At 40.3% G+C, this 27,872-nt stretch overlaps 1 protein-coding gene across 1 annotated transcript in view; it reads left to right on the plus strand.

Annotated features, from left to right (window-relative positions):
• Window positions 1-479: 479 nt before the first annotated feature.
• LOC138888227 (uncharacterized) overlaps window positions 480-27,872 on the plus strand; it is a 48,194-nt gene continuing 20,801 nt past the window's right edge. Inside the window, exon 1 of the mRNA XM_070170050.1 lies at window positions 480-600. Coding sequence (XP_070026151.1) covers window positions 480-600 — 121 coding nt within the window. The remainder of the gene's footprint in view (window positions 601-27,872) is intronic.

The raw sequence follows: 27,872 nt of genomic DNA on the forward strand, positions 1-27,872 counted from the left end.
TATGAGTCGAGATTTTCTGAGTTGGGTCGTCATGCCATCTGGATGGTTCCGACAGATCGAGAGAGGATCAGGAGATTTGTTGATGGTCTTACTTATCAGCTCTGTATTTTTATGACCTGAGAGAGGGTATCTGGTGCTACATTTGAGGAGGTGGTTGATATCGCTCGTGAGATTGAGTCTATTCGCCATCAGGAGCGAGAGGAGAGGGAGGCCAAGAGGCCTCGAGGATCTGGCAGTTATAGTAGTGCTCCTTCAAGAGGCCAGTTTCAGCATGGTAGAGGCCGTTCATTCAGGCCTGCTCAGTCAGCTTGCCCAGGTTATCGTGGGTATCTTTGAGTAATGGTTATCATGGATATCAGCAGGGCCAGTCATCACTCAGTGCCCTTCTAGCCTAGAGTTCATCTGCTAGTCACTCCGGTGCGAGGGGTTCCCTTCAGTCCCCTTCTCCAACACCTGGGAGTTGTTATGAGTGTGGCGAGATGGGTCACATGTGGAAGCAGTGCCCTCATCGGGTTGCTAGTTCATCCCAGCAGAGGGGCCAGTCATCAGCTTCAACGCCAGTCTCTTCATCACCACCCGCTCAGCCAGCTAGGGGTGGAGGTCAGTCAGCGAGGGGTCTCCCTAGAGGTGGAGGTCGATCAGGGGGTGGTCAGGCCCGTTTCTATGCACTCCTAAGTAGACCCGATGCTATTACTTCAGATGCTGTCATTATAGGTATTATTTTAGTCTATCACAGAGATGCCTCTATATTATTTGATCCTGGTTCCACCTTTTCCTATGTGTCATCATACTTTGTTCGTTATTTTTGTACAGTCCGTGAGTTTCTTGCTTTACCTATTCATGTATCGACCCCGGTGGGCAATACTGTTGTTGTAGACCATGTGTACCGATCGTGTGTGGTGACTATTGGGGGTCTGGAGACCCGACTGGATCTATTGCTATTGAGCATGGTGGATTTTGATGTCATTTTGGGCATGGATTAGTTATCTCCGTGTCGTGCTATTCTGGGTTGTCATGCTAAGACAGTCACATTGGCTATGCCGGGTGTGCCACAGATCGAGTGGCGTAGTGTGACCGATTATGTCCCTAGTAGAGTGATCTCTTTCTTGAAGGCCCATCATATGGTTAGGAATGGTTGTCTTTTGTATCTAGCGTTTGTGAGGGTGTCAGAGCTGAGACTCCCAGTCTTGATTCTATCCTAGTTGTGAGGGATTTTCTGGATGTGTTTCCTGCAGACCTGCCGGGCATGCCACCGGATAGGGACATTGATTTTGGTATTGACCTGGTGCCGGGAACTCAGCCCATTTCTATTTCGCCGTATCGTATGGCACCAACTGAGTTGAAGGAATTGAAGGAGAAACTTCAGGAAATCCTAGATAAGGGGTTCATTCAGCCTAGTGTGTCATATTGGGGTGCGCTGGTTCTTTTTGTGAAGAAGAAGGATGGCACAATGAGAATGTGCATTGATTATAGGCAATTGGACAAGGTAACAATTAAGAACAAGTATACTTTGCCTCGCATTGATGATTTATTTGACCAGCTTCAGGGAGCGAGAGTGTTCTCCAAATTGATCTCCATTCGGGTTATCACCAGTTTAAGATCAGGGACTCTGATATCCTTAAGACGGCTTTCAGGACCCGATATGGTCATTATGAGTTCTTGGTGATGTCTTTTGGGCTAACCCATGCCCCAACAGCGTTCATGCACTTGATGAACAATGTGTTCTGGCCTTATCTCGATTCGTTTGTCATAGTCTTCATTGACAACATTCTGGTGTATTCGCGTAGTCAGGAGGAGCACGCGGAGCATTTGAGAGTGGTACTGCAAAGATTGAGGGAGGAGAAACTTTATGCAAAATTCTCCAAATGTGGGTTTTGACTTGGTTTAGTGACTTTCTTGGGGCACGTGGTGTCTAGCGAGGGTATTCAGGTTGATCCGAGGAAGATAGAGGCAGTTCAGCGTTGGCCTAGACCATCCTCAGCCACAGAGATTCGCAGCTTTCTTGGTTTGGCAGGCTATTATCACCGGTTTGTTTAGGGATTCTCATTTATCGCATCGCCCTTGACCAAGTTGACTCAGAAGGGTGCTTTACTTGTATGGTCGGACGAGTGTGAGGAGAGCTTTCAGAAGATCAAGACATGCTTGATCACAGCTTTGGTGTTGGTTTTGCCATTAGCTTCAGGTTCATATACCGTGTATTGTGATGCTTCGAGAGTGGGGATTAGTTGTATGTTGATACAGGAGGGTAGAGTTATTGCTTATGCTTCTCGTCAGTTGAAGCCCCATGAGAAGAACTATCCCGTTCATGATTTGGAGTTAGCTGCCATAGTTCACGCATTGAAAATTTGGAGGCATTACTTGCATGGCGTATCTTGTGAGGTGTTCACTGATCATCGCAATCTTCAGCATTTGTTCAAACAAAAAGATCTTAATTTGAGGCAGCGGAGGTGGTTGGAGTTGCTTAAGGATTATGATATCACTATATTATACCATCCGGGAAAGGCCAATGTGGTAGCCGATGCTTTGAGCCGAAAGGCAGTGAGTATGGGGAGTTTGGCATATATTCCAGTTGGGGAGAGACCTCTTGCAATTGATGTTCAGTCCTTGGCCAATCGGTTCGTGAGGTTGGATATTTCGGAGTCCAATCGGGTATTGGCTTGTGTGGTTTCTCGGTCTTCCTTATATGATCGCATCAGGGAGTGCCAGTATGATGATCCGTATTTGCTTGTCCTTAGGGACAGAGTTCAGCATGATGATGCTAGAGATGTGACCATCGGTGATGATGGGGTGTTGAGGATGCAGGGCCGGATTTGTGTGCCCAATGTAGATGGGATTCGGGAGTTGATTCTGGAGGAGGCCCATAACTTGCGGTATTCCATTCATCTGGGTGCCGCGAAGATGTATCAGGATTTGACGCAACATTATTGGTGGAGAAGAAGGAAGAAAGATATTGTGGGATTCGTAGCTCGGTGTCTCAATTGTCAGCAGATGAAATATGAGTATCAGAGACCGGGTGGCTTACTTCAGCAGATGGTTATTCCTGAGTGGAAGTGGGAGAGGATCACTATGGACTTTGCTGTTGGACTTCAACGGACTTTGAAGAAGTTTTATGCTATTTGGGTGATTGTGGATCGGCTGACCAAGTCCGCGCACTTCATTCCTGTGTGTACTACCTATTCTTCAGAGCGGTTGGCAGGGATTTATATTCAGGAGATTGTTTTTTGCATAGTGTTCCGGTTTCCATCATTTCAGACAGAGGTACTCAGTTTACTTCGCAATTTTGGAGGGCCGTGCAGAGAGAGTTGGGTACTCAAGTAGAGTTGAGCACAACTTTTCATCCTCAGACGGATGGGTAGTCCGAGCGTACTATTCAGATATTGGAGGACATGTTGCGTGCTTGTGTCATTGATTTCGGAGGGTCATGGGATCGGTTTCTACCACTTGTAGAGTTTGCTTATAAGAACAGCTACCAGTCGAGTATTCAAATGGCTCCATATGAGGCTTTGTATGGGAGGCGATGTAGATCTCTAGTTGGTTGGTTCGAGCCCGGTGAGGCTAGGCTATTGGGGACTGATTTGGTGCGGGATGCTTTATAGAAGGTGAAGGTGATTCAGGAGAGGCTTCATACAACGCAGTCAAGGCAAAAGAGTTATGCTGATAGAAAGGTTCGAGATGTGTCCTACATGGTTGGCGAGAAGGTTGTGTTGAAGGTTTCGCCCATGAAGGGTGTTATGAGATTTGGGAAGAAAGGGAAATTGAGTCCTCGGTTCATTGGGCCTTTTGAGGTGCTTCGGAGGATTGGGGAGGTGGCGTATGAGCTTGCTTTGCCACCTAGATTGTCGAGAGTGCATCCGATATTTCATGTTTCTATGCTCCAGAAGTATATTGGGGATCCGTCTCATGATTTGGACTTCATCACAGTTCAGTTGGATGATAATTTGACCTACGATGTGGAGCCGATAACTATTTTGGGTCGTCAGGTTCGAAAGTTGAGGTTAAAGGATATAGCTTCAGTGAAGGTGCACTGGAGAGGTTGACTGTGGAGGAGTCTACTTGGGAGACCGAGCGGGAGATGCGGTACAAATATCCTCACCTGTTTGAGGTTTCAGGTATGTTTCTTGACTCATTCGAGGATGAACGTTTGTTTAAATTGGGGAGGATATGACGACCCGGTCAGTCGTCTCATGAGTCACCACTACGTTTTCCCCATTTCTGCTTCTTTATGCTTCGTTACCCGTGTTTTATGGTATCGAGTTTGAGACCCTTAGTCTCTTTTAAGGGAGTTTGAGTTGGAAAAGTCAACCGGATGTTGACTTATGTGTTAGAGGGATCGGATGTGAGTTCCGATGGTTCGGTTAGCTTCGGGAGGTGATTTATGGCTTAGGAGTGTGATCGGAATGGGTTTTGGAGGGTTGGAGTAGTTTTAGGCTTGAATTGGCAAAGTTGATATTTTGGAGATTGTCACACCTCCTTTTTCCGCACCCGCGAGGGCACAAGAGAGTTTTTCCAATTAAAGGACAATCGAAGCGGGATTGGTTTGTTTATTTCAGAGTCGCCACTTGGGAGATTTAGGGTGTCCCAAGTCACCAATTTTAATCTCGAATCAAGGAAAAGAATGACTCCACATTACAGTCTGCGTACCAGAAATCTAGATAAGGAATTCTGTTAACCCGGGAGAAGGTGTTAGGCATTCCCGAGTTCCGTGATTCTAGCACGGTCGCTCAACTGTCATATTCGGCTTATTTATCTGATTTTAAATACAATTATGAACCAATGTGCCAATCTTAACTTTTTACCACTTTATTATTATTATTTTTAAAAAGAATGTGAACATCGCTTAAGACATGTCTTTGGACTGCGTCACGTGAAACACACCCACAATCCGAAACATATTTTATTTGATGTTTTGGGATTTGGATCTGGGTCGCATGAAATGCACACCCAAGTTTAAGGAGGTAGGTTATTAAACACGCGCCTAAAGAGACTATCGTGTTATTTTTTGGGAAGGCCACGAAATTCGCTAAGCGGCCCTCCTGAATTCTAAGTAAATTTAAAACAAGTATTTACTGAGGGCCCCGCAATTTGCATATTTTGTTTGTCGAGGCTCGTCTCAATTATTATTTTTTAAAAAAAGAATTTGCAACGTCATGGAAATTCATCTCAGACCACGTCACAGTCAATGTACCCGTGATTCGAGACACATTTCGATTTCGTTGAGATTTGGATTTGAGTCACATAAATGCGCACCCGAATTTAAGAATGTAATTTAATTAAATCGCGCCTGAAGAGTCTAACGCGTATTTATCATTTTGGGAAGGCCGTAAAATTCGCTAAACGGCATGTCCCGAATTCTGAGTAATTTATAATATATACATTTAGAGGGCCCCGCAGCTTGTGCGTTTTATTTGGCGAGGCTCGTCTCATTTTATTAAAAGGATAATCTTAGCATGACTATAATTCTTCTACTTTGTTCGCCTCTAAAAAGAAATCCTAGTTTATTAATCGAACAATGGAAACTAGTAGGATACACGGCTGATAAAGAGTATCTCAAGCTTGACGAATTACAATTAAACATGAACTTACAGTTAGCACTAAACCGCATGGTAAACAACAGAATAATGACTAACAAAATTATGATAGAACTTATTAAATCAATCCGACTACCAATTCGGCAAGCTAGTCGCGAACATGAAAACTTTGTACAACTTTCGTCTAGCATGCCAATTTGAGATAGCAATAACATAAGCACAAAACTAAAACTCAGATAGATTTAGACAAGATCTTCAACATAACATGTATTCAAACTCGGACACGATAGTAACCGATAGCAACTCAAACAAAGATTAGATAAACGAACCTCTAATGATAAACACTGCTGAGGGTTTTACAACTCATTCGTCAAACCAGAATGGAGCCATAGTCGGCGAAATGAAGCAACGAGACCAACGAACTGGAACCTCACATCGGCACTCGAACGGACTTCAAACAGGAAACCATGGAAACAGTCATCACAACTCAAACGGAATAGCTCGCGCTAGAAAACTCGAACTCGAACGGACTGAGCATGAACCATGGCTGCTACTGGTTTTTCCAGGTGATCCTTTGAATGCGAGGGGGGGCTGAACGGAGGTTACTGTTTGGTTGTGGCGTTTGGACGTGAGGGAGTGGGGTCGAGGACAGTGACGACGGAGGGAACTGGTGGCGGGACTACGAGCTGGGCAACAGCAGTGGGTCGTCGGAGCAGGTGGATGGAGATGGGCGATGGAGGGGGCTGTTCGGACAGTGGTTTGGGGTGAGGGTTTTTGGACTGGTTTGTTTGGGTCGTTGGTTGGACAGTGACTACGAGGGAGTCGGGGAGCTGGTTGTTTGGACGTGGTGTTTGGGTAGGGTTCCGACTGGTTTGGGTGGTGGAAGGAGATGGCGTTTTTGGGGGCTGTTCGGACAGTGGTTGGGGAAGCTTTCTTCAGAGCTAGGGTTTTCTCTTCCTTCTTTTTGAAGAAGGAAGATGAACAGTTCCAGCAAAAAATATTTTCCAAGTCCGTTTTTTTTTCCCTCAAATTTCCAAGTCCCCCTATTTCAAATCCTTTTCCGTGTATTTGTGCCCATTTGCCCAGAAAAATGAGCCCCACGCGTGGTGGGGTTCGAGGCTTGTGTCCCCCACGTTTGGTGGGGTTCCCCATGTGTCATGGACTCGGTTTATTATGGGCTAGGTCCGAAATTAGGCCTAAAAACCGGGTAGTTTGAACCCGAATATTATTCTTTTGCCCGGACCCGAGAAATAGGAACACGACGTTGCTTAACTAGTCCTATATAAGCAAAATAGCTACTAAAATAAGACTAATTATTTAAAACAAAACTATATTATTATTTTCTTAATATTTTTTCAAGATTTAAAATAGCTACAAAATATTAATAAAACTATTTTTTTGTAATTTTCGTTTTTTATATAAAGATAAAATATAAAGTAATATTTTTGCATTTTTTCCAAATTAAAATGACTACAAAACCTTAATAGAATTATATTTTTTTGTAATTTTCGAAATTATATAAAGTACAAAAATAAAGTGCAATTTTTGATTTTTTCAAGTTTATGAGGGATACATAAACTAAAATTTATATATATATTTTTTTGTAATTTTTTTCTTTTGCGAGAAAAATAAAGTAAAAATAGTCAAAATAGCTATATTAGTCCTAAATTAAATATTTAAGCTAAGAATGTAAAAATTCCCGGGGAGGGTCAAAAATCACGTGCTTACAGAGATTTCCGGTTGATAGACGAGATTTTGATATAGGGGTCAGAATGGAATTCCGAGAGTTGCAGTAGCCTCATTGCATCATTTGGGATATGCGTGTAAAATTCCAGGTCATTCAGACGTGGTTTGGTTGGGTTTTTGATCAAAAGCGTATTTCGGAATATTTTAGAAACTTGGACTTGAATTCGATGTGATTTGGTAGATTTGATGTTGTTTGAGGTGTTTTGATGATTGGAACAAGTTTGAATAAGGTATCGAGTTATGTTTGTGCTTTTGGTTGAGGTCCCGGGGGCCTCGAGGTGATTTCGGATGGTTAACGGAAGAGTTGAAGTGTAATTGCAATTGCTGAAGTTGCTGTTTCTGGTGTTTTCGCACGTGCGGTTTGGGGACCGCAGGTGCGGTGTCGCACGTGTGGAAGGGAAGGCGCACATGCGGTTTGGAGGAGTAGAGTCAGGAGCCGGAAATGCGGTATATGGACCGCACCTGCGGAGTCGCAAATGCGACGAGGTGACCGCAGATGCGGTATATGGCTGTTAAGTGAGTTCCACAGAAGCGAAGGTTTTGGCCGTATATGCGGTACCGCAGAAGCGGATTTTTGGACCGCATATGCGGTTAGGGTTGGGCAGAATGTATATCTTTCTACCTTCGCGATTTTTGAAGGGTTTAACCATTTTTGACTTCGGCTTGAGAGCTTTTGGACTATTTGGAAGGGAGATTTCAAGGGAACTTCGTTAAGGTAAGGATTTTGGACCTTAAACACACTTCTATGATAGTATTTCATGGATTAAGAATGAAATTAAAGGAATTAAAGTGCTAAAATTGAAGAACTAGGGCTTGAGAAATTGGACTTTTGATTTGGGATTTGGAGGACCGTTTGGGATCAGATTTGAGAACTTTTGATATGTATGAACTCGTGGGGAGATAAGGAATCTATTGATGTGAAAATTTCTGATTTTCGAGAAGTGGGCCCGGGCTCGGGTTTTGCTAATTTCGGGATTTTAGGTATTTTTCGATTGTTTTCACTTGGGCTTTGTTCCTTTAGCATATTGTGATGTATTCGTTCTGATTTTGGATAGATTCGACGCGCGTGGAGGCCGATTCGAGGGGTAAAGGCATCGCGAGCTAGAGATTTAGCCGGTTCGAGGTGAGTAATGATTGTAAATGATGCTTTGAGGGTTTGAAACCCCGGGTTGCACATCGTAGTGCTATATCGAGGTGAGACACGCGCTTGATCGAGCATGAGGTCGTGCACTATTGGGGATTGTGACTTGGTCCGTCCCAATTGATGATTTTAATGCGTATTTGAATGAAATTTATTTGCTATCATCATGATTTGGGTTGATTGTCATATTTGGGCTTCGTGCCAACTGTTTGAACCCTTAGGGGTTTTTTATTACTATTTTCCTCACTGTTTTGATTTATTACTTGAACTCAGTAAGGTTATTTTCCATTGTTTTACTACTTAGCCATTTTTACTCACTTTTGAGACTTAAATGATATTTTAAATGATGTTTTGGACTGAGAAATATTGTTTTACTAATGCCCGATGGGCTTGTGATGATTTTCGGACTGAGTAAGGCCGAGGGCCTAGTTGTGAGGATACACTAATACTCATATAAGGCCGAGGGCCTGAGATACATATATTCGCCGCGAGGTGGCTTGATTGATATGAGGCCAGGGGCCTGGATTTGATGTCACGATATTGCGCTTGGGCCGTAAGGGGCCCCTCCCGGAGTCTGTACACTCCTAATGAGCACGGGTACCCATTGTGATGTGAGATTGAGCTTGAGGGTTGGTACTGTCTGAGATATTGCCCGAGTGGCAAATTTGTGGATACGGAGCCCGAGGGGCGAACTTCTATTTGTTTACTTTACATTATTTACCTGTGAATTACCTGTTTTACCTGTTGAAAAGAGATTTTTACCTGGTTTTTCACTGATTTACTGCTTCCAAATGATGTTTTACTGCTTCATTATAGAATGCCTTGTACTTTACGTGTTTTCTTACCTTCAGTCATTATTTATATTTGTTACTCACTGAGTTGGAGTACTCACATTACTCCCTGCACCATGTGTGCAAATTCAGGTATCGTTGGTTCCGCTCTTGAGTGTTGATTCCTCCAGTTCCAGGCGGTATTCGGAGACTACGAGATAGTTGTTGGTGTCCGCAGCCCCGTGTCTCTATTATCATTTCATTTCTACATCTATCAAACATTTTGTATTAGTATTGGATTTAGCAGACTTGTGTATGGTCTATAGATGCTCGTGACTTGTGACACCCCGGTTAGGGCTGTGTTGGGTTGTACTTCTGCACTTGATTGGCATTGTTCGCTACTTGGTATTGCTATATCATATTTTAGACTGCTTTTATGTTATTTAACTGTTTAAAAAAGATGAATTGGGTCTAAGTGGCTGACCTTATCTTCACGAGATGCGCCATCACGACCGGGTTCGGGTTTAGGGTCGTGACAACAGTATTAATTTCAAAAATGAAGGTTTGAGTCCATAATTTCAAATTCATTAAAGAGCTCAGAAGAAGGCAATTTTGGACGGGATTTTCAGAGGATTGATAGGGGTAAGTGTTCTTCACTCAAATTTGGTTAAATTCCATGATTATGTCTTGATTTTTATCATTTTATTTGGGAATTTGGGGGGGAAATTGGGGAAAATGAAAAAAAGTTTGGAGAGTAGATTTTAGGGATTTGGATGACTATTTTACGTTGGATTTTGGTGAATTTGATATGGGTAGACTCGTGAGCGAATGACTTTCTAATTTTGTAATTTTTATCGGATTCCGAGACATGGACTCGGGGGACGGGTTTGAGCCAAATTTGAGATTTTTGGTGTAATTTGATAATTTTCATATGAGTTTCATACCTTTAGCGTATATTGATGATAATATACTAATTTTGGTTAGATTCGGAGCATTTGGAGGCCGAATCGAGAGGCAAGAGCATCACGGATTAGAGTTTTGGCTTAGTTTGAGGTAAGTAAGGCTTCCAAACTTGGTTCTGAGGGTTCGAAACCCCAAATTATGTGTTCTATGATTACTATTGAGGTGACGCAAATGCCAAGTGATGGCCGTATGGGCGTGCACCGTGAGAATTGCAGCCTAGATCATTCTATGACACCACTTATTGACTCTTTCTTGTTGATATCTGTGTTATGATTATGTGACTAAGTTAATGAGTTGTAAATCATGATAATTATCATGTTAAGGCTTCATGCTGATACTATTGAGACCTGAGAGGTCGTTTCTTGCTATCATCTCATTACTTTCATTGATATTTTGTACTCAGTCTTGTTCATGCATACCATATTATGTCTCAGTCTCGGTTGTTATCATTTGGCACATCATATTATTGTTTCGGGATAGTATTATGGCATTGTAATCCCGTGAGTGTGAGACTGGAGAGTGATGACTGAGTGAGGTTGAGAGCCTGGTTATGAGTGACAGCTATGGGATCGGTTGCACGCCGTAGCAGATTATTAATTATGCCTTCGTTGGCTTGTTATAGCGCTTGGGCTGAAAGGATCCCCTCCGGAGTCTATACACCCCTAGTGAGCGTAGTTGATTATATTTAGGGATGGATCTTCCCTTGGTATGGAGATGGATTTTCTCAATGAGGCTGGATTGGCCTGTTCCTCGGTACTAGAGACTGTTGGTCTGTGAGATGTATATATTCCGAGATGGATTTTCCCTGGACCTTGTTAGCCATATATAGTACCGAGTGATTGTGAGGTTGTTATTACTATTATCTGGAGATAGATCTTCTCCATAGTCTGGAATGGCCTTCCTCAGTACTGAGTGACTGCTGTTAGAGATGTATATATTTCGGGATGGATCTTCTCTGGGCTATATGAGCCATATACAGTACGGAGTGGATGAGTATTTGAGATTGTGGGCACACGAGGCACTCAACATGGTGCATTTCATACATCATGTGCATCGGCATATAGATGTAACAGAATTACACTTCTTTATCTTGTTCATACCTGCTCTGTTTTATTGTTCGATCTATTTATTTAACTTAAAGCATGCTTGCGTTTCTGTATGTTATTACTGTTATCTTTGATGAGGTTAAGTTTGTCACTACCTATCAATCCAAAGGTTGGACATGTTACTTACTGAATTAGTGTACTCACGTTACCCCCTGTACCTTGCGTGTGCAGAATCAGGCACTTTGATCTATTGGCAATTGTTGATCGAGGCTTCTGACTTAGCAGTTTATTGAGGAATCTACACGGCGTTCGTGTTACACCCCACAATATTACGTCAATATTACGTCCCCATATTATTTTACGACAATGTTATGCTCTGCAGTAATATATTACGATAATGTTACGTCCTGCAGTATTACATTACGGAGATGTAACGCTTCGCAGTAATAAGTTACGATAGTGTTGCACCCTGTAGTATTGTACGTTGAATTTAACATAAGGTAATTAACATCAATCCAAAGAAAAGATTATCTGGGAATTATAAGGATCATAAGTGATGAGTAAATTCGTGAAGGTAAGAGGGTAAGTAAAATCGAAGAAAACGAACTTTGTCAAAGTTTGGCATTTTTGGGATAAAATACGGGCCGAGCGTTAATACTCGATATTTATGGACTAGTGTCATAAAAGGTACTACATGACCACGCTATTAAGGTGTACAAGGTATGTTAAAAGAGAGTAGTATTTTAAGTAAGTTAAGATAATTTTTAATTATGCGGGTATATGGTTAATTATCGGGTAGCGGGATATTACCTAATTAGTTAATTATCAGATAAGATTAATCAAACTTTAACGTGGCAGACCCTCCTTCCAAAAAAAAACTTACGTGTGACTAACATGTAACACATATGCCACAACCTCATTCTTATACCTTTGTTACCATGAAATATACATTTATTACTCTTCCAACTCATCACTTTAAACTCATATGATATACACGATAATTACATTTTCCTAGGGGTGAAGGTTGTGCTTATTGTCTTGGGTCTCATTAATAGTATACCCTTCCCTAAACATTCTAATGATAACTAGTTGTAAGTTTGACAATTGTTGTTTAGTTTCAATTGAAATATTGACACTGAAGTTTAATTTTAGTTTCAGAAGAGCTCTTCTCGCTCACTACAATTTGTGTCATAATAAGATTACTTTCGGAAATGGATGCGTTATTAGTAGGAGTTGGCATATATTTGGGAATTTGCATAGTAAAAAAAAGAAGAAGTGTCAATGGCTGGACTGTGAAATACCTCTTTAAGCTTATATCTTTTGGTTCATGAAGCTTTTGAAGTACAAGATATAGTAATCATAGGGTTAGAGTTTGTTGTCCAATCGTTTACAATGTCTATGTTAACAAAGTTACGCTGCATCATGCTTGATGATACCAGTACACTCATTGCTTACAAATGAGAGATTGTCAAGTGAATCGACTCAGGTATGTTAAGGCTAAGCTCTTCTTTCATTTTGGCATGATCTTGTCATTACACAAGTCTGATAACGAAGCATAAAGAAAAATTCACATCCCGAAATTTACGTATATTTTTCTAGTTTTGTAAATTACCATATTCTCCTTATGGGGAATTCATATTCAGTTGAGTATTTCCTTCTTTCAGTCAAGAGAGTAGAGAGTTTATATATACAATATTAAAAGTATTTTCATTACCATCGAGCTATAATCGATGGGCAGGCCCCTATTGGGCAACCTCTAATCAGATGGTAAGTTATATACCGAGTCTACTGTGGTCGAGCGCTTATGAGCGAGCCCAGTTGGTCGAGATACAGAGCCTAGTATGGCCGAGCGCTTATGAGCGAGCTTACTATGACAGAGAAAATATATATATATATATATATATATATATATATATATATATATATATATATATACCGAGCCTTATAGGGTCGGACAACTATTTTACTTATTATATTGAGTCAGTATCAGCAGGTAAGCATATCTTCAAATTATCTTTGACTTTCAGCTACTTGCAGTTATTATATTATCAGTTCAGTTTCAGCTTTCAGTATATTGCCTTACATACTCAGTACATTATTTCGTACTGACGTCCCTTTTCTGGGGGCGTTGCATTTCATGTGTGCAGGTCAGACAGACAGATGAGTAGGCCTCTTCAATAAGTGTTGCCCGAGCTCGGCTTGATCGGTAAGCTCTATGCCTTTCGGAGTTTCCGGGTCTAGAGTTTTATGCATATCTTGTATATATATATATATATATATATATGTCATGAGTAGGTTGGATAGCGGTTCCGATCACAATATATCCATTAGTAGAAGCTTGTAGACATATCTTGTCAGTTAGTGCAATATCTTGGGCTTTCAGGCCTTGTATGTATATTTGGTTGGTTTGTCAGTTGTAATAAATATGACGACCTTGTTGGCCAAGCTTTATATTCATATTTAGTCATCATTCGTTGTCGTCTTGCAATATGGCCCACGGCAAAAAGTATGACATCATATGTTCAGAGTCCCTTAGTTGCAAGTTGGTACGCAAGGATATGTAAAGCACTGGCTGCCGGTCTCGCTCCCCCAAGTTCGGGGCATGACAAAAGTGGTATCAGAGCAGTTCTGTCCTAGGGAGTCTACAAGCCGTGTCTAGTAGAGTCTTGTTTGTGGGTGTGTCGTGCACCACACTTATAAGAAGGAGGCTACTGGGCATTTAGGATTGTCACTCTTTCTTCTTACTATAGATCGTGTGGTAGAGCTCACTTGTAAGAATCCAAGTTCTGAAATTCTATTTTATTCGTAATAAGACGATGCCCACTTCCCGAAAGAAGGTTGGAAAGAGAGATAGTTGTGGAAGAACTGAGTCAGAGGAATTAAATTTTGTATGATGCCTACGATAAGTAAATATGAGGTCTTTAGCAGATCATGGGTGTACTAAATGGGTAAGCTTCCTGATAAGAAGCCTTAAGGTAAGAATGCATATCCATCTTTATGGTGAAGGACAATGAGAGATTAAGAAGATAAGTACAAGTTTCGGCAAGTAAAAGGAGCAAGGTGAAAAAGGGTACGAGGTACCTAGTTAATGAAGGTTAACAACGTTTATAATTAAGGCAAAGGAACATAAGCTTCTTGAGTTATATTTAATAGTAACAGAGGTATATACAATTGGTCACACCCTTTCCAGATATGTCTTATAGGGGTTAACAAAAGTAGTATAAGAAGATATAATTGATGAATTGATTGCGTCAGTTGACATTTTCGTAGGATATTGCAAATGTGCTAATAGATCTCTTTATGAGACACCTAGATGGTGCACTCTAAAGTAGTGCATCCAAATATGAGTACTACAAAGACTTGCACTATAAGCCTTGAAGGGATAAATATTACCTTAGTGTGGCTCGCGTCCCTAGTAAAGCGAAAACATTAAGCAACTTGAAGAGCCACTGGATGGAGCAAAGGAAAACTAAAAGCGAAAGAATGTCGTATTGAAGTTTTCACAAGAAAAGGGATATGAAGAAATATTAGTAGAATAATGAGAAGAGAGATAAGGAAGCATTATGAATAAGGTGTGATACATTGATGAAAACGGTAGAGTGCTACATAACCTATTGTAAAATGAAGGAAGAGACAAAAGGTGATGGGCCTTAAGACAATAAAAGAATATAGGCCATAAGGTCATATCCCCATTTCGAGAAATAAGTTCGCAACTCTAGCGCGATTACCAAGAGGAAAAGTTAGACCCCAGAATAATAGAACCAGTATGGAATGGTGAACAAGATAAGCTAAAAATGAATTAAGGACTGAGTGATTTGATAATAGTCAGCATCATGAGAATTTCATATCGCGTTCCGGCAATAATAGGACGGACATCACAAGAAGATTCATGAGAAATTTAGAGAATGGTCATTTAGGAAGACACTTCCCTAAAGCAAGCAATGTTAGCAAAGTTAAGCTTAAGGGACTGTATCTACCAGTTACATTAAGTGTCACCCACGCGAGTAAGGGAATTTGTCATCCTTGGTACATAAGGGTTGTCGCAAGGCGAGTAAGGATCATTGATGTTGAGAAACAAAGCCAAATATGAAGAGTTAAAACATCTATAGGTAGATCCTTGTGGCTTCAACTCTTAGTATACCCCTAAAGAGGGGAATATGAAGTGATATGACATTAAGTCAGAATTAAGTGGTTCTAGTGACTATGAAATGGTAATGGAAGAATGCAATAAATGAAAGCGGAATGAGATGGCACTTATCCAAACCCTACAGATATGCTACGATTCAAGAATATTGTGCTAGCACAACGTCAAGGAAAGTAAGTAAATGTTCCTTCCCGAGTTGTTATTAACAAATAAGGAGCCAGTGCGAGACGTAAGTTAAGAAAAAGGAAATAACCCAAGAAAGATTACGAGGAATATTGATATGAGAATGGGCCAACGAGCAATTAGTAATTGGTCAGGAAGATCCCAGTTATGGCTAAACAGGAGGTTAAAGACGAGTCATCAGATTGTGTAAGATAAACATAGCTTCAAAGAATATCATTATAATACTTGAGATACATTCAAACAAGAGTCCGGGTAGTTAAAGGTACTGTATGAGTGTTATGAGTATAAAAGAAAGTGCCACTAGGAAGTCAGTCAAAATATCAGTTCAGAAGCAATCATACAAGCACAAGGGCATGGAAGTAAGCAACTACGGATGATTATAGGCAAGTAAGGACATCAAAAAGGTCCGTAATAAGCTCACAGCTTTACGAAAGTCAAGGGTTCTCCCTAAACGAAAGACTAGCTGAGGAGATAAGAAAGAAGGCTTCAACCTAAGCACAACGGTCTAAAGAGGAAATGGTCGTCTAACAACAATATCGCAACCACATTGTAAGCATTCCAAAGGAAAATGGCACCTACTGTGGCTAATGAACAGAAAGTAAGAATTAAAAGTAATATTCGAGATCATATGAGTTGTATGAAAACTCTGGGAAGTGTGGGCACTAAGATAAGCTAAGTATGGACGTAATAAGGGGCAGAAATACCAGGAAAAGTAATAGCTTACGTTGAAAGAAATCTAAGAGGGAACGAAAGAATCATTCAATCAATGATCCAGAGTTAGTACGTTATGGATACACTCAAGATTTTGGAACATCATCCAGGCAACATATTTGTTGACAATCATACAACCATAGAAGACTCCGGTATAAGTTAAAAGAAAAAATTGAGCCCAGGGCATAAACAACGGATTGAATTGTTAGAAGATTATGTCATGGATATTCCATAATGCCCATAAAGGTTAAGGTAATAACTAATACCGGGAACCACAGATTGGAAGATAGATTAAGCCGACGTAAAAGTTGATTAGAAGGAGGAAACTAAAGAGTTACATCACCCAAGTAAATCAGGAGTCTAATTATTGGACCCAGAAAAATAGAAACATTGTGATCGAGAACATTGCAGGATCTCCCTTAAAATCATAAGTACGAGAGATATAGTACAACAACCATAGTCTATAACGGCTCTATGATGAAGCTAGTTAAAAAAAAGTAACAGCCTCCAAAAGGAGTCAGCGTGAAGCTCCCACCGGATTGTAGTATTATAATAGAGCTTCAATTTGTGGTGTGAATCATACCTATGTAGAAGGGAGGTTATGAAAGAGGTAGAAGATATGATGCGAGATTTTAAGTAAGTAAGGTAAAGGTGAACAACGTACGAGATACTCAAATGCAGAAAGTTGTGAATAGTCCATACTTTGGATAGAAGGCTATAATGGTATCCAATAATCGGGAATGATAGCGGCATCATCAGCGACATGTCTCCTAACCTAGGGTTTCTGAGTACTAAGAGATCTAGTTAAGAGAGTTGAGCAGAGTTAGAGACGATGTGATGTATCGATTGACGTTCCAGAATAACATAAGGAAATATATGGTGCAAGCAAGTTGAAGGAAAGTTGCGAGTATTATAAATGGATATTTATAAGTCGCAAGCTAAAGTATGGTAGAGCGACAAAATTTTAAGAAAACATGAGTAAGGATGAGGAAAGGCAAGTGAAAAGGTGACGAGAATGGATAAGTTTTCAGGATTAAGTCCATGAAAACAAGAGAGATAATTGTTTCTCTAAGTTAGTGAAAGTTCAGTATAGCCTGAATGAACTCAAAGGAATATAAGATTAATAGCATTTAGAAAGAATGAAATGCTGACCTAGTAATAAAATGAGGGTATAATTGTGACAGATAAAGGATGACGTTTGGGCATTTGTTTGAATAATAAAAAAAAAGAAAATAGAAGAAGAGAATGAGAAAATATTTCGTTCGCGGAACGAAATTAGGATACCCCCATAAGGTGAATCACATGAGACACTATGAAATAAGATATGTCCATATTCACAAGTTCTACAAAGTATCGAGCAAAGGACTTCAGTATACCTATAGAGGCCTGGAGAGGCATCCTATTAAGCCTTGTTTATACAAAGTAAGGCCTACATATTGACTGAAAGGTAAAAGGAAAAAGGAAAGATGAATCGCATGAGTGCACCTACAAAGCTAGGGTCATACAGGCCGCATGACAAGAGGTAATAGAAGTTGCAAGATTAGGAAGATTTCGACCACAGGTCATGATATGCGCAAAAAGACTAAAGGGGGGAATACCCTAGACTTTGGATTTATTCACAGAGCAACTGCTTGAATGGAAAGAAGAGTATTAATGTATTCACAAGAGCTATAAGTTACGAAAATGATAAGAGCATCAATCAACATTCGAGGATGAATGTTCCAAAGGGGGGAATGATGTTACACCCCACAATATTACGTCAATATTACATCCCCCAGTATTATATTATGACAATATTATGCTCTGCAGTAATATATTACGATGATGTTACGTCCTGTAGTATTACATTACGGAGATGTTACGCTTCACAGTAATAAGTTACGATAGTGTTGCACCTTGTAGTATTGTACGTTAAATTTTTCATAAGGTAATTGACATCAGTCCAAGGAAAAGATTATTTAGGGATATAAGGATCATAAATGATGAGTAAATTCGTGAAGGTAAGAGGGTAAGTAAAATCGAAGAAAACGAATTTTGTCAAAGTTTGGCATCTTGGGATAAAATACGGGCCGAGCGTTAATACTCGATATTTATGGACTAGTGCCATAAAAGATACTACATGACCACGCTATTAAGGTGTACAAGGTATATTAAAAGAGAGTAGTATTTTAAGTAAGTTGAGATAATTTTTAATTATGCGGGTATATGGTTAATTACCAGGTAGCGGGATATTACCTAATTAGTTAATTATAAGATAAGATTAATCAAACTTTAATGTGGAAGGCCCTCCTTCCAAAAAAAAAAAACTTACGTGCAACTAACATGTAACACCTATGCCACAACCTCATGCTTATACCTTTGTTACCTGAAATACATTTATTACTCTTCCAACTCATCACTTTAAACTCATCTGATATGCATGATAAATACATTTTCCTAGGGGTGAAGGTTGTGCTTATTGTCTTGGGTTTCATCAATAGTATACCCTTCCCTGGACATTCTAATGATAACTAGTTGTAAGTTTGACAATTATTGTTTAGTTTTAATTGAAATATTGAATGACACTGAAGTATAATTTTAGTTTCAGAAGAGCTCTTCTCGCTCACTACAATTTGTGTCCTAATAAGATTACTTTCGGAAATGGATGCGTTATTAGTAGGAGTTGGCATATATTTGGGAATTTGCATAGTAAAAAAAAGAAGAAGTGTCAATGGCTGGACTGTGAAATACCTCTTTAAGCTTATATCTTTTGGTTCATGAAGCTTTTGAAGTACAAGATATAGTAATCATAGGGTTATAGTTTGTTGTCCAATCGTTTACAATGTCTATGTTAACAAAGTTACGCTGCGTCATGCTTGATGATACCAGTACACTCATTGCTTACAAATGAGAGATTGTCAAGTGAATCGACTCAGGTATGTTAAGGCTAAGCTCTTCTTTCATTTTGGCATGATCTTGTCATTACACAAGTCTGATAACGAAGCATAAAGAAAAATTCACATCCCGAAATTTACGTATATTTTTCTAGTTTTGTAAATTACCATATTCTCCTTAAGGGTAATTCATATTCAGTTGAGTATTTCCTTCTTCCAGTCAAGAGAGTTGAGAGTTTATATATACAATATTAAAAGTATTTTCATTACCATCGAGCTATAATCGATGGGCAGGCCCTTATTGGGCAACCTCTGATCAGATGGTAAGTTATATACCGAGCCTACTGTGGTCGAGCGCTTATGAGCGAGCCCAGTTGGTCGAGATACATAGCCTAGTATGGTCGAGCGTTTATGAGCGAGCCTACCACGGTAGAGCAGTTATATATATACCGAGCCTACCGTGGCCGAGCGCTTATGAGTGAGCCCGGTTGGTCAAGATACAAAGCCTAGTATGGTCGAGCGCTTATGAGCGAGCCTATTACGGTTGAGCAGATATATATTTATACCGAGCCTTATAGGGTCGGACAACTATTTTACTTACTATATTGAGAGAATTGAGTCAGTATCAGCAGGTAAGCATATCTTCAGATTATCTTTGACTTCCAGCTACTTGCAGTTATTATATTATCAGTTTAGTTTCAGCTTTCAGTATATTGCCTTACATACTCAGTACATTACTTTGTACTGACGCCCCTTTTTTGGGGGCGCTGCATTTCATGCGTGCAGGTCAGACAGACAAACGAGTAGGCCTCTTTAATAAGTGTTGCCCGAGCTCAGCTTGATCGGTAAGCTTTATGCCTTTCGGAGTTTCCGGGTCTAAAGCCTTATGTATATCTTGTATATATACATATATATGTCATGAGTAGGTCAGATAGCCGTTCCGATCACAATATATCCATTAGTAGAGGCTTGTAGACATATCTTATTAGTTAGTGCAGTATATTGGGCTTCAGGCCTTGTATGTATATTTTGTTGGTTTGTCAGTTGTAATAAATATGACGCCCTTGTTGGCCAAGCTTTATATTCATATTTAGTCAGCATTCATTGTCGTCTTGCAATGTGGCCCATGGCCAAAAGTATGACATCATATGTTCAGAGTCCCTTAGTTGCAAGTTGGTACGCAAGGATAGGTAAGGCACTGAGTGCTGGTCTCGCTCCCCCAAGTTCGGGGTGTGACAGTTCGCAGGCCTTGGATCTCCACCTTACTTCTAGTTGTATTTTAGATGCTCCCTTAGACATTATAATAGACTATGTATTTTCTTTAGACGCTAATGCACTCAGTGACGCCCCGATTTTGGGCCTGATTGTATCTATTCTTGAAATTTCTTATGTTTCAAATAGTTTTTTAACTGTTAAAATCTTCCGTAAATGTTTTCAAACTTATTATTATTGTGTTGATTATTGAGATGAGGCTGACCTAGTTTTACGATAAGTGCCATCACGACGAGTCGGGTTTTGGGTCGTTACAGGTTGGTATCAGAGCCTAGGTTACATAGGTCTCACGAGTCATGAGCGGGCTTAGTAGAGTCTTACGGAATGGTACGGAGACATTTGTACTTATCTTTAAGAGGCTACAGAACCTTTAGGAAATCCCATATTCTTGAATTCTTATCGTGCGACAATGATTCATCTTGAAATGTAACTCTTTAAATCTCTTCCATGCATTCGTGTGCGCACATGAGCACTCGGTCAGCTGTGCATCGACGACTTGTGATTCTTTGAATGAAGGGCGAGATGTGATTTTCGTGTGTTGATGTTGGGCCAGTCAGGAGGACTCGAGGCCGGGATTTGCCTGTAGCTTGAGCATTGAGGTGTTGATTATGTAAGCGCGTGTTTTTGGATTCATATGTTCGGCGGTGTCTCTATTAGTAGAAGTGATGGCTGGATGGCTACATGATGATCATGATGTGACTGCGAGATATGTTCATATGATTTGAATGTAACGAGAAGGGTCTGTTTGAGGGTAGAAAGAACTAATAGGTGCTTTATTTCCATCTTGATTAGATATATAGCTCCGAGTTAAGGGTGTTTTGAAGGATCTTTTCATGTTGTTTAATTGGGGAGTGAGGTAGATTTTAGTGATGTGAGTTCAAACTTAGGAAGATTAGGTGATTGCGTGATGTTTATGGCGGTGGAAGGGTATAAAGAGAAGTTAGTTTGAGGCGGAGCAGGTGGGTTATCTCCTGCGGAGTGTTCTGAAGTTTGTGTGATCCCTATATTGTTTATTGAAAGTCCTTTTTTACCAGTGAATTACATGTGCTGCATTTTGAGCTTGGATCGCGTATGAGAGTTGTCTTGACTGTTACGAGGGTGAATGCGAGATTTGTAGATGATTTGAAGTACTAGATGATTTGTGTTGCGCGAGCTTATGAAGGATTTAGTTAAACCTTACTATGGTATTATGGCAGTAATAGAGTATGGGCATTATGATCTTTTGGTGTTTTGGCCTATGTCTTTGGGCTAAGTGGGGGAGTCTGCTATTGATAAGTTGATTGCACGGCTAAATGTCGTATCAGTTTCAGTTTGAGGTATACTGGCGAATCAGTTATGGCTTACAAGGGTTGAGATCGAGGATGACTTGAGTAAAGGAAAAAAAATAAAAAAAAATAGATGAGGGTTGTGTTATGCTTTATGGGTATATGAGAAACGTTGGATGAATTAGTTGTTTTTGTAAGGGATGTAACAGGTATGGAGTAGGATATCACTCAGTTGCTTAGAAGGATGGGTTACTTCTTTAGGTGTTGCTGATGGGGCACATGTTGTTCGGTTCGCTTGATCAGTTTAATTGAACATGAGTATAGTGGATGGCTCCCGAGAAAGGTTTTAATGGATTCAAGACTTATATGTAATAATTGGAGATCTTCATCAGGATGTGTATTTAGCTAGAAACTGAGGCTTACATTGGAGGGTGCCAAGACTTGTGGCATTTCTATATCATTATGGATTCTACATATCAGTATCAGAAAGGTGAAGGTAATGGCTTTAGATTCGCAGGAAGTCTCTTTAGGGTAAGTATTTTGAATGTGGTACTTTTGGGAATATTTAAGAGAGTATTCAGCGGCTTATGAGCCTTAGACGGTGTGGTTTCATGCTTGAGTCTCGTGTGGTGAATCTAGGTTGAGGATTACGGTATTATGGCAAGGGGAAGTATCAATTCGAGGGTAATTCAGAAGGAACTTGGATAAATAGGACAATTTGGTAGTAGGTCAGATCAGCATGGTAAAGAATATGATTAGTTCTTTGGGTGCTTATGAGGTAATGAGTTTCTACAGGTGTTTCTTGGCAATGCTCCTAGGTTTTGGTGACCTGCGTAGCTTGGTTGAGTTAGAAAGATTCAGTCCAGACGGTTTGGTTTTGTGCAAATGGAATTCGGAGAGTTCGTGATGGTTTCTACCATGGTTTGAAATGTATATTTTCTACTGGCGTAAGGAGCATATGATGTATAGCAATTTTATTCTAGATTGGATGCGTGAGGAGCATATGATGTATAGCAATTTTCTTCTAGATTGGATCAAATGGAAAGTTCTTGGCTAGTGGAGTATGTAGATGCTTGTGGCTCGGGATGGATTATGAAGTTCTCATATTTGTCATAGGATAGCATGGTATATGCGGTATGTGGTGCGGGGTTGAGATTTGCATGTGTAAGGTCACGATTCAGTTCTGAAAGGAAGGTCATAAATTCTTAAACAACACGGCCAGTTCCAGATGATTAGGTAAATGATATTACGAATTTGTACAGCTTGATGAGGGTAAATATTTTAGAAAGGGCAATATGTTTGAGTTAAGTATACTTCATTGGCGTTGCGGCACTCTCTGGTTCAATCGACTACTAATATTCAAGTTGCTTGGTGGCACAAAAGGATTATAAAAGTATTCCTCGTATGATGATCGAGTAGTAGAGGTGCGTTAGATATTCTGGCGGTGGAGTTGGGATCGGATATTGTGATTCGTGTGCTTTATGGATTTGGAGACTAGAAATCCTCATAAACAGGTTACTTCATGGTGTTGGACTGTGAAGATGTGGGCAAAGCTAGTCAGATGATAGTATGTGCCATGATTAAGTCATTGTGAACTTTCGGAGAGTTATTTATCTATTGTGGGTGACCAAAGTTGATTTGGGGTTCATTGGTAGGCCTATATGGAGGTGTTCTGTACCGAGTTAGATATGTTGACTCCGGACTGTTATTGTCAAGGATAGTGCCATTTGGTTGTTAATAAGCTTATTCGTGTCCCGAGATTTGTTTGTGAGTTACTCTTGTATGCTACGCGGGATTGTGATCCGTTGATTTTATGCATAAAGGATATGGTTCTGTTTGAGCTTTACAACGGGATTTGAGTGAAACAGGCATTTGGGTGTTGTATAATTGATTGCGCATTAGTTATGTTCTTTTGGGTTTTGTGCGGTGTTATGTCATTTGCTTCTCCGTGGTTATGGTGATTTACTTTTGGTACTAGACATCAAATTGCGCGTGGTTGATGATTTTGAGCATGGTGACTTGAGGTGTCTCCTATGGACCAATGTTTGGATAGGGTTGCGCATTGGAGCGAAGTTATGTGGAGGCATGATCTTTCGGGTTAGATTCATGTGTTCTGGTTCTACGATATGTGATGGTTCTCAGTATTGTGTTGTGGTGGTACTGGTGAGCTTGCGACACAACTCTCTCATTTGAGTCATTTTCCATGATTTGAGTACTTTTGGGTTGTTGCTTTTTGGTGCACGAATTGCACGGATTGTGGCTTTAGATCGTATTGATGTGTCATGTCACCAGAGTAGTCGTGTTAGATGAGATGAAGTCATTGGGAACTAGAATGAATACTATCGGATTCGATTTTAGCATGTTGGAAAGATAATATCAGGATTCGGCTTGGAAATTACTACGGTCCTTGCCGACGGAGAGGGGACTCCATGACTGGTTGATCTAAGGAACGGTTATGACTTTTTGCATGTTTCATTCATCATTGGCAGTATACTAAAGTGTAAGAATGAGGTTTTGGTTTGATAACAGGCTTATTACCGAAATTGGGTTGTTTGGGCAGCTGCTGTGATTAGAAGTTATCGCTATGAGTGTTTGAGTTGCGTAGTATATCATGTGATTTCCATTTTGAATTTGTGGTTATGGCTTAATACAACGTGTTCCGACTTATTCGGTTTGTAGATGTGAGATTCTGATCTTATAGATAATTTCGGAAGTGGAAATTTGATTCTAAGGTTATGGGCTAGGGTGAATTATGAAATTTCAGTTATGTTATGATATCAGACCTATATGGGATAGGGTGACGTGGGATCACCCCCCGGTTATGTGCATGGTAAGGTTATTCAGCGATTTGATGGTTTTCTGGAACAACTCTGGGCACGTTCGAAGAAGAACGTATGTTTAAATGGGGGAGGATGTAACGACCTGAACGCTCATTTTGGGCATTTGCACTTCGCTCGCCAGTTCTTCGGCATGACTAGCCTTGTATGATGTATTATGACTTATGTAAATCATCAGTTTTGGTTTTCAAGTTAATCGGAACATATATGTAAGAATGATTCTCAACTTGAAGCTTTAAATTTGAAAGGTTTGATCAAGTTTTGACTTTTTAGAATTTGATCCCAGATTTGGATTTTTATGATTTGTTAGCTCCGTTAGGTGATTTTGGACTTAAGAGCGCGTCCGGAATGTGATTGGAGTTTTGTAATAGAATTACGCTTGAATTGGCGAAATTGAAAATTTGGCATTTCTCGGTTGATAGTGGAAATTTTTATATCGGGGTTGGAATGGAATTCCGGAAGTTGGAGTAGGTTCGTAGTGTCATTTGTGATGTGTGTGCAAGATTGTAGGTCGTTCAGACGAGGTTTGATGGGTTTCGGCGTTATTTGTGGAATTTAGATGTTCTTAAGCTTGAATCCGAGGGTAATTCGGTGTTTTGAGTGATTCGAAGGTTCGACTAAGTTTGAATGATGTTATGGGACGTATTGGTATGTTTTGTTGAGATCCTGAGGGCCTCGGGTGAGTTTCAGGTGGTTAACGGACCAATTATGGCCATTGAGAGTTAGCTGATCTGCGGGTTTTTGTTGTTGCTGGTTTCCTCTTACGCGTTCGCGAGGCAGGTACTGCGTTCGCGAAGAGTATCTGGAGATTGAGGAAGAATTTATCTTCACGTTCGCAAAGTATGGGACGTGTTCGCGAAGGGTTAGGAGTAGAGTGCATCGCGAATGCGAGATGAGTAACGCATTGGCAAAGAAGAGAAGAGGCAGTTGGGGACCCATTCATTAGGCCTACACGTTTGCAAGGGTGAGGTCGCATTCGCAATGAGGAGTTTTAGTAAAGCTTCACGTTCGCGAGAAGGGATTTCTGGTTAGAGGCAGTTTGCGCTTCGCGAACGCGAGAGGAAGATCGCGTTCGCAAAGAAGGAAATCTGGGCAGACAATAATAATTTAAAAAATGAGGGTTTGAGTCCATAATTTCAAAATTCATTAGAGAGCTCGGGAGAAGGCGATTTTGGAGGGGATTTTCAGAGGATTGATTGGGGTAAGTGTTCTTCACTCAAATTTGGTTAAATTCCATGATTATGTCTTGATTTTTATCATTTAATTTAGGAATTTGGGATGAAAATTGGGAAAAATGGAAGAAAGTTTGGAGAGTGGATTTTAGGGATTTGGATGACCATTTGACGTTGGATTTTGATGAATTTGATATGGGTAGACTCGTGAGAGAATGAACTTCTAGTTTTGTGATTTTATTGGATTTCGAGACGTGTGCCCGGGGGCCGGGTTTGAGCTAAATTCGGAATTTTTTGTCTAATTTGATAATTTTTGTATGGGGTTTCATTCCTTTAGCATATATTGATGATAATATACTGATTTTGGTTAGATTCAGAGCATTTGGAGGCCGAATCGAGAGGCAAAGCCATCGCGCGTTAGAGTTTTGGCTTGGTTTGAGGTAAGTAACGCTTCCAAACTTGGTTATGAGAGTTAGAAACCCCGAACTATGTATTATATGATTACTATTGCGGGCATGCACCGTGAGAATTGCGGCCTGGATCATTCCATGGCATCGCTTATTGGCTCTTTCTTGCTGATATATGTGTTGTGATTATGTGACTAAGTTAATGACTTGCAAATCATGCTAATTATCATGTTAAGGCTTCACCCGATACTGTTGAGACCTGAGAGGTCGTTTCTTGCTGTCATCTCATTAGTTTCATTGATATTTTGTACTTAGTCTTGTTCATGCATACCATATAATGTCTCAGTCTCGGTTGTTATCATTTGACACATCATATCATTGTTTTGAGCTAGTATTATGGCATTGTGAGCCCGTGTGTATGAGACTGGAGAGTGATGACTGAATGAGGCTGAGAGACTGGTTATGAGTGACAGTTGTTGGATCGGGCTGCACGCCATAGCAGATTATTGATTATGCCTTCGTTGGCTTATTATAGCGCTTGGGCTGAAAGGAGCCCCTCCGGAGTCTATACATCCCCAATGAGTGCAGTTGATTATATTCAGGGATGGATCTTCCCTTGGTATAGAGATGGCTCTTCTCCATAAGGCTGGATTAGCCGGTTCTTCGGTACTGGAGACTGTAGGCCTGTGAGATGTATATATTCCGGGATGGATTTTTCCTGGTCCTTGTGAGCCATATACAGTACCGAGTGGTTGTGAGGTTGTTATTACTATTATCTGGAGACGGATCTTCTCCATAGGCTGAAATGGCCTTCCTCAGTACTGAGTGACTACTGTCAGTGATGTATATATTCCGGAATAGATCTTCCCTGGGCAGTATGAGCCACATACAGTACTGAGCGGACGAGTATTTGAGATTGTGGGCACTTGAGGCACTCAACATGGTGCATTTCATACAGCATGTGCATGTGCATATAGATGTAGCGCAATTACACTTCTTTATCTTGTTCATACCTGCTCTGTTTTACTGTTCGAGCTATTTATTTAACTAAAAACATGCCTACATTTTTGTACGTTATTACTGTTATCTTTGATGAGGTTGAGTTCGTCACTACCTATCAGTCCAAAGGTTGGACTTGTTACTTACTTAGTTGGTGTACTCACGTTACCCCCTGCACCTTATGTGCAGAATCAGACACTTTTGGATCCAGTAGCGGTTGTTGATCGAGGCTTCTGACTTAGGAGATTATTGAGGTATCTATATGGCGTTCGCGGGCCTTGGCTCTCCACCTTACTTTCCAGTTGTATTTCAGATGCTCCCTTAGACAATATAATAGATTATGTATTTTCCTTAGACACTCATGCACTTAGTGACACCCCGGTTTTGGGCTGAATTGTAACTATTCTTGGAATTTCTTATGTTTCAAATAGTTCTTTAACTGTTAAAAGCTTCCGTAAATATTTTCAAACTTATTATTATCGTGTTAATTGTTGAGATAAGGCTATCCTAGTTTCACGATAGGCGTCATCACGACGGATCGGATTTTGGGTCGTGACATTATGATTTTTTATAGTAGTTAATACATGTCTAATTTAAACTTGTTCTTCTCTAGATTTGTTCTCCTTTAATTTGAAAATCAAACTCTAATTACTCTTGTACATGCATTGATTTAATGACATCTATTTTTTTCAATTCAATTGAAGCAACATTATGATCATGCCACGACCCAGATTTTCCACCCTCGAGAGTCGTGATGATGCCTACTGGTGAAAGCTAGCCAAGCCAATCATTCCAAATATTTTACCTTTTCTATT

Source organism: Nicotiana sylvestris, chromosome 3 (genome assembly GCF_000393655.2).
Source record: "Nicotiana sylvestris chromosome 3, ASM39365v2, whole genome shotgun sequence".
NCBI lineage: Eukaryota > Viridiplantae > Streptophyta > Magnoliopsida > Solanales > Solanaceae > Nicotiana > Nicotiana sylvestris.